The sequence below is a fragment of the Bolinopsis microptera genome, chromosome 1 (genome assembly GCF_026151205.1).
Source record: "Bolinopsis microptera isolate Bmic1 chromosome 1, MBARI_Bmic_1.0, whole genome shotgun sequence".
Classification (NCBI taxonomy): domain Eukaryota; kingdom Metazoa; phylum Ctenophora; class Tentaculata; order Lobata; family Bolinopsidae; genus Bolinopsis; species Bolinopsis microptera.
Window position 1 is genome coordinate 7,772,120 of NC_087072.1, and position 16,677 is coordinate 7,788,796.

General features: G+C 37.5%; 2 protein-coding genes across 2 annotated transcripts; both read right to left on the reverse strand.

Moving 5' to 3' along the window:
• Positions 1–58: 58 nt before the first annotated feature.
• On the reverse strand, positions 59–7,003 carry LOC134814258 (partitioning defective 6 homolog beta-like). Its single transcript, XM_063822344.1, has 8 exons — positions 5,408–7,003; positions 5,026–5,158; positions 4,818–4,913; positions 4,505–4,593; positions 4,286–4,402; positions 3,956–4,088; positions 3,504–3,662; positions 59–1,186 (listed from the first exon to the last, which is right to left on the reverse strand). Exons 1-8 carry the CDS (start codon positions 5,567–5,569, stop codon positions 1,098–1,100), a joined length of 978 nt encoding a protein of 325 aa, XP_063678414.1. The 5' UTR covers positions 5,570–7,003; the 3' UTR covers positions 59–1,097.
• Positions 5,968–6,996, reverse strand: LOC134814248 (uncharacterized). Its single transcript, XM_063822334.1, has one exon. The coding sequence runs from the start codon at positions 6,994–6,996 to the stop codon at positions 6,073–6,075; it is 924 nt and encodes a 307-aa protein (XP_063678404.1). The 3' UTR covers positions 5,968–6,072.
• Positions 7,004–16,677: the final 9,674 nt, after the last annotated feature.

Genomic DNA, 16,677 nt, shown 5'->3' on the forward strand with positions numbered 1-16,677 from the left:
ACGATCGTCGGGTTGGTATCTTCTTATAAACACAATTTAATAAACAATAATATACTCATTTCGCATTCCATAAATTTCAAACTTGAAATTGAAATCAAAACTTTTATTACAACTGATTGATAACTATATGATCTAAATTCTGAATAATCTCTGAAATCTAATATAATATAAAACGGTAACTCCAGTTTTCGCAGCGTTAAAATATAAACAACAAAAAATCTAATAATAAAATTTTGTCAAGAACATATACATCTGTCATGTGCAAACGAAAAAATAGCATGCATTGATGAGTAGTAAAACTCCCAGTGAACCCATGTCCACCAGTTCAATTATTTTGGCTCTGACAAAAACGAGCCAATCAGGGCATCCAATCAAACTGAACAACTACAAGAAATTAGATATAAACAACTGGAAACCGTACCATTATTGCTGGAGATGAATTATCACAGGGATATATTGCGTGATGCGCATTGGAGGATGTCATTTAATGATGATAATAATATGAGCTTCCTATCGAGTACAATCAGCCATCAGTATTCAGTATCACTACATTTGATAACAAAAGGGTACCTTAAGTACAGCTAGAGATTTCCGTTATCTAAAAAATCAAACTACAGTTATATACTGTTTGTTCCTGGTAATACCTAAATCATGAGTTCGATACTGATATGTGAGACTGTTATGTTGATCAAGCGGCAGCATATCTTATAGCCATTAAGTTTAGCACATAAAAATCAATGATATCACCCCATTGAGCAAATAATATCACTTTATGTGTAAGTTATCAGCCTGTCTCGCATCAAGGTGGCAAAATGGGCAACTCAGCGTTATCATGCAATTGCCACGACAATTCTTATGAACTCATAACCTATTTGATTTTTCTATTAATATCAATCTTTTAGTTTAACTCATACTTCACAAGTCAAATAATAATCAGATGCAAAATGAACCGGACTCTAAGAACAAGAAATCTACACATGCATACAACGATCATTTATGAAGGTGCTAGTATTTCTAATGTGCTGTTCACAACCGGTCACAGCTACTTTATCACAGCTAGTGTTAGCAGTGGTCAGAGTGACCACAGGTTGTTGTAGTCAGTACTGTGCTGTGTGTTTTGACGTGGCTGGAGTGCTTCCTGATCTCACGTGTGCCACTTCGCCGCCCTCTTCCCTCTTTTGTCGACCTGAAGGTATAGGCCGTCAAAATTATTTACTATAATATGTCCTCATTACAAAAAATAATGAATCAGATCGTTGAATTTCGATAGTTTTAAAACTATTAGTGAAGCTTTAGAAATTGAATAAATATCAGTGTTTTTACGACTGTTGTTAATTTTTTTCGTTGACGTAAGATTCTCCAGCGTAAACACAAAATACGATAGGTTTGATTCTAAGATCATTTCTTGTTAAACAGAAAAAACAGGTTAAACAATTTGTTAACCGTTCTACGATCCACAGTTCACAGCTTATTGATCACAGTTTACTGTGCACAGTCCTTCAACGACCAACTACACTCTACCTTTTAAATCAAGTTTCGTGTTTATCTAGATTGAGGACATTGGATCCTCGCGACTGTGATTGATAAAAGATATGTGACGACTAGACCGGGCAAAAAGCAACAACATCTGTACTAGATGTTGTAGATATAACAGGTGCACATGCTCAGACTCGCACATGATAGCAATATGGAGACAGTCACCTGTCAAATGGAGACAGTAACCTGTCAAATGGTGCTTTGCAGTTCCATTCTTATCAGGTTGAGTTGAAGGCTAAACACGAGACCCACGTTTTTTCAACAGACATTCTGCACGGCGCTCACGAAACTGTGGACAAAACAGCTCACCCAGATAGAAAAGTACTTCCCTTCTTACCCATACACACGCTCTCAATACCCTGACATCTCCCTATTGTTCTGACTCCAGGTCGGGTCTTCATGTCTCATATACTGTTTTTATGCATCATAATATGATCATGTTGTTCGGGAATTAAAGATCCGCTTTTGTACTCTGGTTTCCAGTGGTGTCACATTGTCTAAGAATTAAATGCATCACAAATCATTGGACAAATCAAGCGGTCAGGTTTTATATGAATACAATTATCACCTTTTTCCTATTGGTCAGATGAACACTTTTGGAGATCACATGATTTGAGGACGGGGAAATTGTTAATTCTTCAAACTCTTCACTTCGAGCAACTTTAAACGGGGTGTGTTTAACAGATCCAAGTTTTTAGTTTTGGTCCAAAGTTCGCAGCGCTACCAATATTATGTGGACCTGTGGAAGAAACTAAACACATATTTTACAACAGCTCTACCATGGCATTCGGGAAGAACCATCTTGTCATTTTGGCTCTCTTACAGTCTGTCATATTCTTTTTGGTTTATTAAAGTGAAGACATTCATTTTTACTCTTAATTGAGAAATGAGAGGTAACTTTTCATGCTATGCAGCTTCAGGGTTTGGACTGACTAAAACTATACAACGATGTAAATAATGTTTCTCTTGTCCATAATGTAATTAAGGGATTTTTATTTGTAATTATGTGTTACTAATTGTTAATAATCTTACTTCTGAAAAAAAGAACCCGATTTTTTATTTACTCAAACATATTTCAATTTCTAAAAGGGAAATGATTAATTTTCACTTTTGATTACTCGAGCTTGTAGTTATTGTATTATTATATTATGCAACTTCAGTCATATTAGTTAATTACACTGCTGAGTTACTAATGAAACTCCTAAGTAACTTATCACGCTCTTGAAATTTTGAATTTTTAGTGAACTCTTTAACATTTAGTCAATTTGGTAAAGAGGTGAGGTGGAACGACAACGTCAAGGTTTTACAACCATATCTTATTACTACATTCATCAGTGGGGTCTTATCCTATATACCTGTTGTCAGGATCTGAAGTCAAACCCTCATCTAGGTACTAAGTGTCAACAATTAAGCTATTAACGCCGAACAACAATGAAGTTATTTTGAAGTTATTCACATAACTGATAACTGCCAATATAATACAAGAATCTTAAAAGCGTCGAAACACTTAAACAGATGTGCTATCCCCCTCTTTCTCGATTAATATCGTTACTGTCATAGCAAAGTTCACGTGTTCAAAATTTCAGAGCTAAATGTGTTCTCATTCTTTTCGCACACAATAACAATTAACATCATCATAATTACGTCATCCTTAATTCCGAGCAAACATACTTCAAGTCAGTCGAAATATTCATTTAAATCTACAAGGCCGGCCAGCTAGCTAAGCTAGGGTAGCTAGAGTTTAACCGTACGTGCGCGCATTTAAAATCATAAAAACACCCCGCAACCTACAACTTATCATCCAACTTTGTGTGACCGCAAGGGATAACATGGGCCATGGTAGAACAAACAAAACTACCATACCGCCGGTATGTCAGATAAGAGTAAACATCGTCCCGGTATGATACCGGGACGATGTTTACTCTTATCTGACAAACGACTACAATTAATTATCGCAAATGAATTACCTGAGGCTTGATCAGCTCCTCTCTTTATCCTTAGCTGCACAGAAACATACGGTCTGTTGAGCCTCTGTATGGGCTTAGGCTGGGTTGTTGGTTTGACCGTGATGATGAGATTCTGAGCGTTTGCAATCATCATGTCAGTAACTTGATCCAGTGTTTTACCTGTGTGGTGTTTACGTGTTACTGAGATGTGATGAACATTGGTCTCATTTGTTGAGGAATGAACGTGGAGCACTGGAATGTTAATATGAGACGTTATCAAGGAATCATTTATATTTTGAAATCTAAGGTCGAGGTAGGGGCAAAACTTTTGCTTTCTACATTAACTGTCAGTTGATGAAACTGTGGAATTCAAATTCTAACTGTGATATAAGAACACTGAAACATCTTTCGAATTAGTATTTCTACCGTAGTAGCCCAGTACTCTTATCCTCCAAAATTTTTCAAGAACTTACCTTCAAGGGAGATATTATTAACCTCCAAAACTTCATCTCCCACACTTAGCAGACCCGTGCTGTCAGCCAGGCCACCAGGCAACAATCGGGATATGAAGATACCTGGTTTCTTTTGTATTCCTTCCTCGGATACCTGACATAGATAATTTAAGTATGGAAATATCAGAAACGTGAAAAGTGCAAAATCTGCTTGATTAATGATGATGTAATGATGATGTAATGATGATGTGATTGTAATAATAAAATCAAATCAAATTAATGATGATGTAATGATGATGTTAATGAAACATACAAACAATTAATATATAAGTAGTATTTTTCTATTCTAACCGATACACTAGAGCCGTCTCTGATGTAGAATCCTAGCGGTTTATCGCTGGCATGTTTCATTAACTTCACCCTTCTCTTCCAAGTAGGCAGAGAATCAGCATCGATCACAGAAGATACCTGAAACAAATGACGTGTAGGAGAACAAAATTAACTTTTCTAATAAAAGAATCAGTAAGACTGAAAGAAATGGCTTTAGAAGTGCGATCGTTAAAATGTTACCTGTCTGAATTCCTTAGGAGCACTGATTTGTAACGAGTTGAGTTTCTTTTCGTGCTGCTTACTGAGTTTCTGGTACATCAAATCAGAGTCTGGAAATTTGTTTAGTTTGGAAAAAATGAACTATACGAAAAATGTCAGAGAATTGTGACAATTGTTAAAGTAAAACGATTAAAGTTTTACTGGTCACTATTTTATTATTATGATTATTATCACTAATCACTATGTATTTAGTTTAAATAAACTCGCACACAACTACAGTAATCGCATCAGCTTGCCAAAGATGGACATCGAAATTTGAAAACAAAAACGTTACCCGATTCTTTGAAGAGTTGGACTCGTAACATGGACTTGCTGGTTGAGATAGCCTTTTGTAGATTATTGTTGTTTGTGATGGGCAGTTCATCTTTCTCTGAAATACAATGATTGAATAAATCACAACTATCAGAACATCAGATTATAATATAAAATAAATTATCTGAGATTTAAAAAGAATTTCAAATAGAAGGAAAATTGTAGCTAACCGATTGGATCAGTGTAAGATATAAGAACCGTTTTCTCTGGTATCCTATGAATGTTCGTAACAATTGCAAGGAAGTCTTCAAGGGAAGTTATCTGATCTTTCTCTATAGAGTATCTCCTAATGTCATTATAGAACTGAAATACATTTAGCGTACTCTCGACAAAATCGAGTCAATTCTATACAGTATACAGTATAGTATATACTATGCAGTATACAGTACAGCTCTGTGTTGAGAGAAAAGGATGATATATAAACTAAGTTTTGAATCTCTCAATAAATATGGTACACACAATTCTAGAAGTCTCGACAAAGTGTGCGTTAAATATCATGCACTTCATTTTCTACATATAAAATCTATTTAACTTCGATAATATGGGACTTACCCTGGATTTTATTTCGAGCAATGTAGGGTTGTACAGAGCAATGGATTTAGGTCGTCCAGAACCACCATTACTTTCGTCTGGATATGTCATGCAGACTTCAAGGAATTGTGGCATTATATTATTATATTGCACACATATAGTAATTAATAATACAATAAACATACTATTCGTTTAATATACTATTTGTTTAAGTAAACGTTATACATCGCCTTGTACAGATAAATTCTAGTTTAGCTGGATTGCAGGATTGAGTGAAAACGTTGAGGTTTAAATCTGTTAATCGGAATCGGCGAATCTGTCGTCAAGAATACAAACTAAATTTACAAATACAGTAGCAATACTCCCGAATTCTGCATTTGGAAGGAAAATAGAATAACAAGGAATAGCACGGTTGGAGGAGTCGGAGAGGAGTAATAATGTTAAAATTCTACGTTTTATACATACATCTACCGACATTATCATTAAATAATTGGATGCACAAAGAAAACAAATTTGAAAGTTAACTGAATGAACGATATCAATTTGACAACACAATTACTAACACAATGAAATCATAATAAGAATTAAGAATGTAATAAATCATAATAAATTAAAAGTGCACAAAAGTATTCAAAACATTGGCAACCCATTCAATTTACAATATTTCTTTTCTCTATAAACATAATTTACTCAGAAGAAAGCCACAATCTGTAGCTGCTTAAAAGTTCATCAACTATCAGCTCTTCAAGTTCTGACTTATCAGAGCCCTTCGTCTCACACAACCTCTCTTTCAACACGTTATCTTTAGAGTGAGAAATGAAGGTGACACGAACCCTTCGATCAGACAAGGTGTTCCCAATCACCAGATTCTGCTTGTACCTTTGAAGAGACCTTTCAGCTTTAGAAATCAGTATCGTTGAATCTGTTTCGAGTTTGAAAGTAACAGAGAAAGCTTCAGGAGACCAGGTATTGCAGAGATGTCCCAGCATTTTGGGGACAGGGAATAGTTTGATATCTAGTGCTGCATCGCTGGACTGTATTTTATGTTCTGACATGGCATCACGAGGTATGTAATAATCAGAAACCGCTGCTGCCATGTAGTAGATTGCATTACTTTTATAACTTGTTAGCAGATTAGCAATACCTCTCAAATACCATAGATATTCGCTACATGTTTCAAATTCTATCATGAGAAGTTTGTTTCTAAATTTGTGATAAGCATCATATATTGATCTAAAGTTTTTGCCCAGCTCTGAATCCTTTCTTACCACCAAATCATCCCTTTCATCAACCGAGAATGCTTCATCAACCATGTTAGCATCAAAATGTCTGAAAAACGGTCTCAAAGATCCAGATCTATGAAGCAATATAACATAGCAGTTCCTTCTAAGGAAATACTCAGTGCTAGCTGAACCACGTTTCCCAGTGCTAAAATTATCAATGAATCTGACAGTGTTGCATTCTAGTGGCACTGTAGTGCCGCCAGATGTAACAAGGACAATTGGACTATCACAGTTAATGGCACAGGTTGTCAAATATACCTTTGCTTTTGAAATATTAGAATTGTACTCTGCTGGTTTGTAAGCATCTCTAAAAATGTCATCAGACATCCTGAAAATGATTTAATGATTAGTTGAACATTAACACAAAGACCCCACAATTAACAAAATATTTGGCAACAAAAGTTAGACTTACTTTTTTTTATTTGAAAATTCAATTAATCATTATATTATATATAAATCAAGCGTTACATTTCAGCCATGCAAAATTACAATGACATATTTTGATATATTAATTGATAAATGGTACTGCAATATAGGTTGCTTAATGTTTGGCCGGATGACAACTAACGACAACAAGAATTGCGCCGGTTAGCGGACGCTAGATTTCCATCGACCGTAGGCATTACCTTTTGTCGATCGTTTAGATTTATGTTGGCAAAAATAATGAATAATTACGTTGTAGGTAATATAATGTTAATAATAATAAAATATACTGTCCATTCCGTATAATAAATCAATTTCTATACTATCATGTCCAACATAAAATCAACATCATGGTTTATACAACAATATAATTAAGGATTACTAATATCGGGACCCAAGTCAGTGGTTGCACCAAGCACCCACAACAAAATAAGAAGTTTGTATGGCATGAAGTTAACGAAAGCTTAAACGACAAATATCAGTACAAAACAAAATGTATTATAGCGGAAAGAGAAATTGTATACGCGCGACGCACACGCGATTTATCAGCTGCAGTCATGGTATAGAGTACACCTTGACATAAAAGCAATGTAAAATTCACGCGCGTGACCATCACGTGATAATATCATCGTCCGAAAATACTTCGATTGAAGTAGGTTTCGACTGTCGTGGGCCCTTTTAGAACAATCTCGAAGATCGACCGAAAAGTGATTTAGCATGCTCGCCTGTTTGGTGATTGATATGCAGTTAAAAGTTTGAAAAACAAAAGCCATGTGAAGGAATGGTTGTTTACAAGTCTACTGCATAACTATAAGTTTTTCGATTAAATAAAATGGTGGTCGTGAAACCTGTAGTACTGGTAATCATAATGTAACTCATAATAACATTTATGGTCCATTTAATTTCGTATAACAAATCAATCACTCGACAATCACGTGCAAAATAATATCAGCATCATAACTTGTTCAACAAAGGATGATCATGATGATTAATCACTTTGCACTCGACTGTCACGTAACTTTTGCAACCCGTTCTCTAGCTGGCCCTGAACGACTATTCGAAACCCAAACCCTCTTATCTGATATGTTAGTTCCAATTTTAGAACAATCTCGAAGATCGACTGTATAAAGTGATTAACTTTAAGCACGCTCGTTCAACAATATAACGGATTACTAATAATCTTCATTCAACTGATTGGGATCTGAAACATGTAATTTTGTAATGATCTTTCTAATTTCTAATTTCTAATTTCTAATAATTTCTAATTTCTAATTTCTAATTTCTAATAGCATTATCGGGAGCCAAGTCTGTTGTTGCACCAATATTAGTAACTCACAACAAAACCTGAAATTAATAAGTTGTACTTGTAGCGCATCAATGATCAATATTATTTAAATTAAAATCCATTTAAAACAACAGAATAAATGATTGTAATTACAAATTACATACGCTGACCGTAACTGTTATGAAAACTTCAGACAGCTTGGCGCCGCGCATCTGAAAGTGTAATTCAATCGTCGAATCGTGCAAATGTATGCGGAGGGTAACCGTGACGACGACACCTTTACTGCTCCGCGCGCAGAGAAGATACATTTAAATGGTTATGCGGAGGGTTATGCATGTTTTGCTTTGTGACACCGAACGAAAAACATATACCCACTATACCCATTCTCAAATCCTACCACTTCTAACCATCTAATGCCTTTTTAAGGCGATGGAAAAAATAAACTTGATTACATAATAATTAATTCGGCTGAACCAACACATAGCAAGAGCCACATTAACGTTGGGGCCGTCAAAAATTCAGAAGTCGCCATTAACCCATTAAGGATGAGTGGGTTGCAAATGTCCTCTTATCACGACTTTTCAGCTAAATTAATTAATTGTTAGTGATTGATAGAGTCCATATTGTGAGGTCAATAATGTAGCCCAATATATTTTGAGCATCTGTGCACAAGATTTGTGGAGTTTAGTATTTTTTTCGTCTCTACATTCTATAACCTCTAGGAGGTTATAATAAAATAATACCTTGACTGTTGAGTCCTACCCGCTATAATTCCTGACGCTTTGGCGGAGGGATCGCGGGACACAAATCTAAGCCAATGTGTTATTTGTTGTAATTTTTTCCGGTTCTGAATGAAAGGATGTGGGGGGGGGGCTGACCATATTAGAGTATATTAAAATGTAGGTTTTTTCCCGATTTAGGGGTGGGGATATATTTTAATATACTTTAATATACTTTAATATACCCATATCCCCTATATCTTTGGAGGCCTAAATCAAAAATTGTTGCTAAAAACCTTGGAACTACCAGTAATTTTTTACAGAATAAAATTAAGACAAATGGATAAAAAGTTAGTCGACCTCATAGCCGCAAAAAAGAAGGAAAGATATTGTGATGTGATAACTGGTAAGGTAAGTGAGGACGAGGATCAGATTTGCAAAGTTGAGAACAACTCTTATTGCTGATGGACAACAAACATGAGACCCCTCCATCAAAAGTCTCATACAACCTCATTCCTGCCTCTATGATGGACTAGATCATGTGTTGTATACACAGTGGCGTAACGAAGGGCCCCGCTGACCCCGCTGTGCAGGGGGGCGCCGTCTTAGGGGGGCGCCAAATCGTCGTTTGAATGTGGGACAGTTTCGAAAACTTAACTAAAGTACTAGCAAAACTGCGCGTTTTTCTCTAGATACACACTTTTTAAGAGATTTTACCGGCGTATCCTCTAAAATCACCTAATTTGTTCAATTTTAGGGAGGGGCACCAAAAGGGGAGGGGGCGCCCCAACAGGGGGGCGCCTTTTCGGCGGGGGGCGCCAACAGGCAACGTTACGCCACTGTGTATACATATTATTTTTAAACAATAGTATACATATTTGATTGTTTATAAGTTCAACAATCCTGTGATAATTATTTTAAAATGATTGATACAATGAAAATTTCAAGCCAACAACTGGAAAACTTGAAAACTTTGCAACAACAATAAGTGAGTGCAATGAACAAGTAATTTAATATATAGATAAGTGACAAGTGTTCTGTCGTAATTATTAATAATTTTTAGACGGATTCGTCTTTTCTTTAATTTCTGCACAACTTTTAGCACAAATTTATTAAGGTAAAGTAAACTGACTGAATCAATAAAATTCACCGGCCACCCCAGGAAACCTTACCGGCTGGGGCCTAGTTTCTAAAGTAAAAGAGATAAAGACTTCCGGTTTTTTGCAAAATTTTCGCCTTTTAAAAATAACGTTACCTCAACAGTAGGTAAATTTTTTGAAAACTGGCCACGGGCCTATATATTATTATTATCAATCAATTACAATTCATTAACATTACCAATATTAAAAACTGTCCAAAATATCTAAGAAAGTATTCTCTAGCCAAAGGGCTCAATATTTAAATCTAAATCTTCAATATTGTCTGGTTTATATTGCAACTTGGGCCCTCTGCCCCCCCTTATCGAAATAACTGTTGTCTTTAATACCTCAGTTTCGCCGGGGCTCATGTCTTTCCTTGAGGGAGCATTAGTGTCTACAGAAAAACTGACTAATCCTAGCGAAGTCCAATCTGAACCACATCTTCCATCAGAGGTGGTGCTGGGTCAGCTGGTTACTGAACGGATTGGCCTGGAGAAAGGCATAGTCCTGTTATTCTCAAGCTAACCACCGAGGTAGGGGATTGGATGCCATCCGTCACACCTGGTTCTTGGACTTGTCGCCCTCAGACCCACAGAGGTGGGTGCACTGTCGGAGGCCTGTCACCCAGGTTGTCGGTGGTATCTCTCCCTCTGCCTCCCCTTTGGATCATCGTATCTATATCCCTCTTTGACATAACCTCAGCCTGCCCGTTTTCCCGCTTTGTCGTGACCTTTATGGTCGCGGCGAAAGCCATTCCATTTTTATCATGGAGACCGTTTACCATTCATTCCCTGCCATGCTGCGCACTTTGCGCGCAGTTTTTCCTTTGTCTACTTTACCCTTACAACTCTGCATCACGCAGACTTTTACAGACCAGTTCCAGGCCCTATGGTGAATTGGCATCCACTAGTGGAATCACCGACTTATTAGAGGAGCCAGGGACACCTAAGGCTGTCCCTAACGGGGCGCCCAGCTCAGGTGTTTCCACGGCAGACCCCGACCTGACTCTCCTAGCTACTAGGACAGACTGTAGAATACTGACTAGAGAAGACGCATTCCATACCCATACAGAGATTGCTATAGCGGAGGTAGACTTCCTAGAATCACTAGACACTAACCCGCACGACATAAACTTAATCTACAATTCGAGACAGGCACAAAAATATTTTAATCAAATCATTATCCCAGCCCTCTCACATGGATCAGTACAAAGAACAGCTCTACTTCTGATCACAGGAACCATCTCCCCCTCACCGACCTGTTACTTAGAGGTCCTCACCCAACTCCCCCCTCTTGACCTCAGGATTCACTCCATTTCTCTCATAACTTTCCTCAGGCTTAACATCACTTCGTCCGCCTCAAACGGACTTAGAGACGGAAAGCTCACATCTCACTCTATCCTTCTCTCCGACCATCTCAAGAAGATACGTCCACCTCTTTTCCTTTTAGATATACAACACTTTTAGACATGTAACACCAGCCTCACCCAACCTGTCACAATCATTCAAAACGGATTATATACTCGAACGCTTGGAAGCCCTAGTTCAGATCCCACTCCTCCATAAATCTGACACACTAGTTGGGTACACTGACAGCTCGATGAAGAACAATCTTGCAGGAGCGGGGTTCGTCCTCTATCCTAACTCATCGACTATTTCAGAACATTACCACCATACACCACAATCATCTTCCAGGCAGAGTTGCTGGCTTTACTCCACCTCTGCATTCACCTCCCCAAGACCAACTACGCAGCTACTGAGCTCCACATCTGCATCGACAACTAAGCAGTTCTTCATGCCTTATCGGGCACCATCACCCAATCCCACCTCATCATAGACACTCTAGGAGCCCTCAACGCAGTTAGAAGGACACTCTCCGTCCCATTGGACCTCCTCCTTTGGCTCCTTAAACTCACTCCTCTCTTTCTAATATTCTAGACAGTTACTTTTTCCGACCTCACTTTTATCATATAAATTACTCTTCAGATCCTCCACTGTTTCCCACCAATCCAACATTATTAGTTTCTTTGACAGACACCTTGACGTTAGACGACAAAATAGAGACAAGAGTAGAATTCTTACACATCTATTCACAGGATGCAGTCATCTCAGATATTTCCAAAACAAGACTGGCAACGAACCCAACAGCATGCAAAAAGTGTGATGAAGACTTGCAACAGGTCCTGCTAGCCAGCCAGTTCTAAGGGCTCATTAGTCCACAGGACAGTCGGCAATTCTAGCTTGACCCAATGCGTGTCTCTCTCTCTCCCTCCCCTCTTCTTTCTTGATTGTGGAAGGGACAACCACGTTACTTACACAGTTTCCTTTTATTTCTCAATCACATGATTCAGTGACCTCCCCAGCCCTCTATATCTTTAACATGATACCTCCCAGGACCATAGTATACCATACTAGACATTTCTTTAACTCCTCGTTACAGCAAGACTAATACAACACGGAGAAGAAAAGAAATAAAGACAAGATTACGACAGCCATGGACTCTTACAAAAGACTAACAGAAGGAACATCCCGGTTTGATCTTTCTGAACTATGCATCTTATATCGGTATAGTATTGGTATCTATTTATTACCTATTGTTATTTTTTATCTTTGCTAGTTAATCAGGTTTTTGGGTACCGGGCCATCCTGGTTACCCTGCTATGGGCCGTTCCCTTGGCTTATGCAGGTCTAGTTTACCCATATACAGGGTGGCCCAAAAGTGACTACCCACATGCAACCTCTTAATAACTCACGTAATTCGTCTCCAAATTGCACCAAAATTTCAGAGATTATAGATATGGGTCAAACTTAGATTTCCTGAAAGTTTCGTAAGCCACGCCCAATTACATTGGGCGTGGCGTGACACTCCCTCTTTTTCACTATTGTCTTCATAAAATAAGAACGCTTTAAGCTAAGAACTCAAAATTTTTTGCACACATTTGGCTTGATAATTGAAAACCTTTCCCAAAGTTTCAAGTTCATTGGTTAAATTATGGCTGAGTTATGACCATTTTAAAACTCATCGGATACGTGATCCGAGCACTCAGTCAGTGATCTTTGCACTCAATTAGTGATCTCGTCACCCAATCTGATCAAGAGTAAGGCGTTAGCGTTTATTAATGAGGTTCATTAGGCTTTGATTGGATACCGATAATGACTTGTCGTTTGATCTGAGGGTAGAACTCCCCATTTTCTTTTTTCAGGTAGACGAACAATCGTTGTTCTGCAGTAAAGGGAGGATAGTGAACCATTTTCTGCGGGGCCCTAAGTTACGCCACTGCTAACAAGCCCTGAAATGGTGACACCACCATTAATTCGTGTGATAGCGTTTTTGGTGCTGTCAGCTGTATAGGCCGGCCCATAAGCAGGCTGCAACCAATCAAGCGGTGCATGTGAGCCAAACAGGCCATTAACCAAGTGCAGAGATCACTGACTAAGTGCTCGGATCACGTATCCGATGAGTTTTGAAATGGTCATAACTCAGCCATAATTTAACCAATGAACTTGAAACTTTGGGAAAGGTTTTCAATTATCAAGCCAAATGTGTGCAAAAAATTTTGAGTTCTTAGCTTAAAGCGTTCTCATTTTATGAAGACAATAGTGAAAAAGAGGGAGTGTCACGCCACGCCCAATGTAATTGGGCGTGGCTTACGAAACTTTCAGGAAATCTAAGTAAAACAAATTTTAGTAAAACAAATTTAAATTTTGGTATTTATTAATAACAATCAAAACATATCATAAAAATAAAGCCGCGCGTTGGTTGACTGCCTCAGTATGGTGAATAATTTAAGCTTGAAGGTGCCCTGCGCATTTACAGAACATTATGCGGCGATCACATGATCACGAGGACCTGTTAGCGCCAAATTTAATTTAAACTTTCTAGAAATCATACATCACTACGAGTTACTCATGCTTTTGAATTATAGGAGTGCGGATTGTCAGGTATTTCATTCATTCATACTTAATCGGTTTAAAGCTGTATATTTAGAGCTCACTATTGTTTGAACTATGAAAGCAGAACGTAGATAATGGACAATATACCGACGACAATACCAAGGACCCGAGTGCCGCATTGACTTTTCCGGATCCGTTTTTACCGAAGGCTTATCCACCAGTTACTCATGCTGCATGTATAGTCTGATAATATTTTGTTTTATCTCTAGCAAGCATTCTGTAAGTTGGAGTGTCGTATTTATTATAGAAGAGCCAGCCAACCTCCGCATTACAATCTTTTGTGTGCCAGGTTCGTTTATAAAATCTAATCATATAATAAGATTGATCCAATAGTCTAAGATGAACGGTATATCTTAGCTCATCGTTATTAAAATCCTAATGGATGAATTAAGTTTGACCCATATCTATAATCTCTGAAATTTTTGTGCAATTTGGAGACGAATTACGTGAGTTATTAAGAGGTTGCGTGTGGGTAGTCACTTTTGGGCCACCCTGTATATACCTCAAAGCGCAAGCGCTTTCTAAGATATGTAACTGAGTCTGAATATCGCTGACCCGTTGGAGATTCCATCTTTTGTGCAAGCTTTTGAAAGAAATTTATTCAAACAATATACACATAATATAACAATTACCTTATATAAAAATTCAATATAAATTCAATAGAAAACTAAATAAAATTTATAAACACCCTTTAAGTAGTATAAGTAAGCCAGTTTAAAAAACTGGCTCGAAATTTATATCTAATTCTGCTATTTTTACTGCACTACTACTTTTCAACCCTCTCTCTCCTCTAAGAGCTATGACTGTTGTTCTCAATAGGTCAAATCTTACTCTCTTCCTAATAAATGTCATTGCCTCACTATATCGTTGGCCTGATCTCCTAGATAGTTTATCCGCTAATTTCTTGAAGAACTTATTAGCTTCCCTTCCCATACCCCCAGTGGTTGATAGGACTATCGGTGTAAACGTCCCATGTTCCACTTCTACAATCCTTTTATTGTATAAATTCTTTTTGTGCAAGCTTTTTAATCAAGCATTGCACTTCGACTCTCATGCCTCCTGTTGTGGTGAAAACTAAAGGTGTTTACAGTAGGTAAATTAGGGACATTGATGATTTTGAGTTAGATCTCTAAAAGTATGATTTTGGGCTGAATAAAAGGTCGCAGCTTTAAAACTTTGCAAATTAATGTGGTTGTCATGACTCCATCATGGCTGAATTCAGATTGTAACATGCGTGTTATTTAAAAATTATCATCTCTAGCAAGCCCGCCAGGCAATAAGGTTTTTGGGCGAGAGATCCGAAAGTTCAGAGTTCAGAGTTCATAGTTCAGCTGCAGAAGAAGAAAGCATAAAAAGGTGTAGTGGTGTAGTGGTAAGAAGTTGAAAAGGGGGAAGTTTGGAGGATATTTCGATATGAGGCTTATTTTGACGGGAAAAGCATAAAATTTTAAACTTCGATTTTGAAGCTGTGACGATCGAGTTTTTTCGACCCCATCCACGATTTTAAAAGGCTTCTTTTGTGTTGACAAAATTCTTTAATTGCTTTGGTTGGTATATTAAAATTGAAATTTTACTTAATCGGTGGCGATTTATGCTTTGTCAAAGTTAAAGTTTTAAAATTAAATCAAAAATCTTTAAAATGCGCGTTCGTTGGTTATGACCTACACTACACGGTATTTTAATATCGTTACCACATAACAGGCGCAGCGCGCCTATCCCCCTATTTCGAGAAGAAAGCGGCGCGCGCTACTTCGAAGAAATTTAGACGAGTAACATCCGTCAATCCCTACGCTACACCATACGCGAGGCAATCTTTTTTAGCTACTTTAGTTAATTGACGATGTCAATTCATGGCAGCTCGGCGCGGCACAGTAGCGCATCTCGCCGATCTAACTGTGAGAAGCCTCATTTTACTGGGCCGCGCTCAGCCTGTCATTCCGCCAAATCTTTATTCGTTATTATTATTATTATGTTAATGAACATAATAGCCTGGGGTCCTCAGGTAAGCCTCATTGAGTGCGCGGCGCGGCACAGTAACGCATCGCGCTACAACTACTTTAGCTTCATTTTAATTATGTAAAGAGAACCTATATCGAAAAATTAGCAATTACTAAGCAACGTTACTGCAACATTTTTAAAATATAAAACTGCAAAGCTGTAATTTCAATTTTTCTTTAAAATCGTTACTGGGCCGCGCTCAGCCTGTCATTCCGCTTAATTTCTATGTTTATAAACATGATAGCCAGAGGTCCCCAGGTAATAAAATAGAAGCAGTATTTTAATTTTTGTTTGAAATTGCATCACTTGATTTAAATTTTAAAATGATAATAATCAATAATTTGATTGTATACCTTTTATGTTTTTCGCAACGACATTTCCTGAAATCACAACACTAAATTATTGAAATATGCAAATCTGCTATGTAAATTGTAAATAAACTCCTAGCAACTACATAAAATGTAAAATTTGTAACGTTTATGAATGATGAC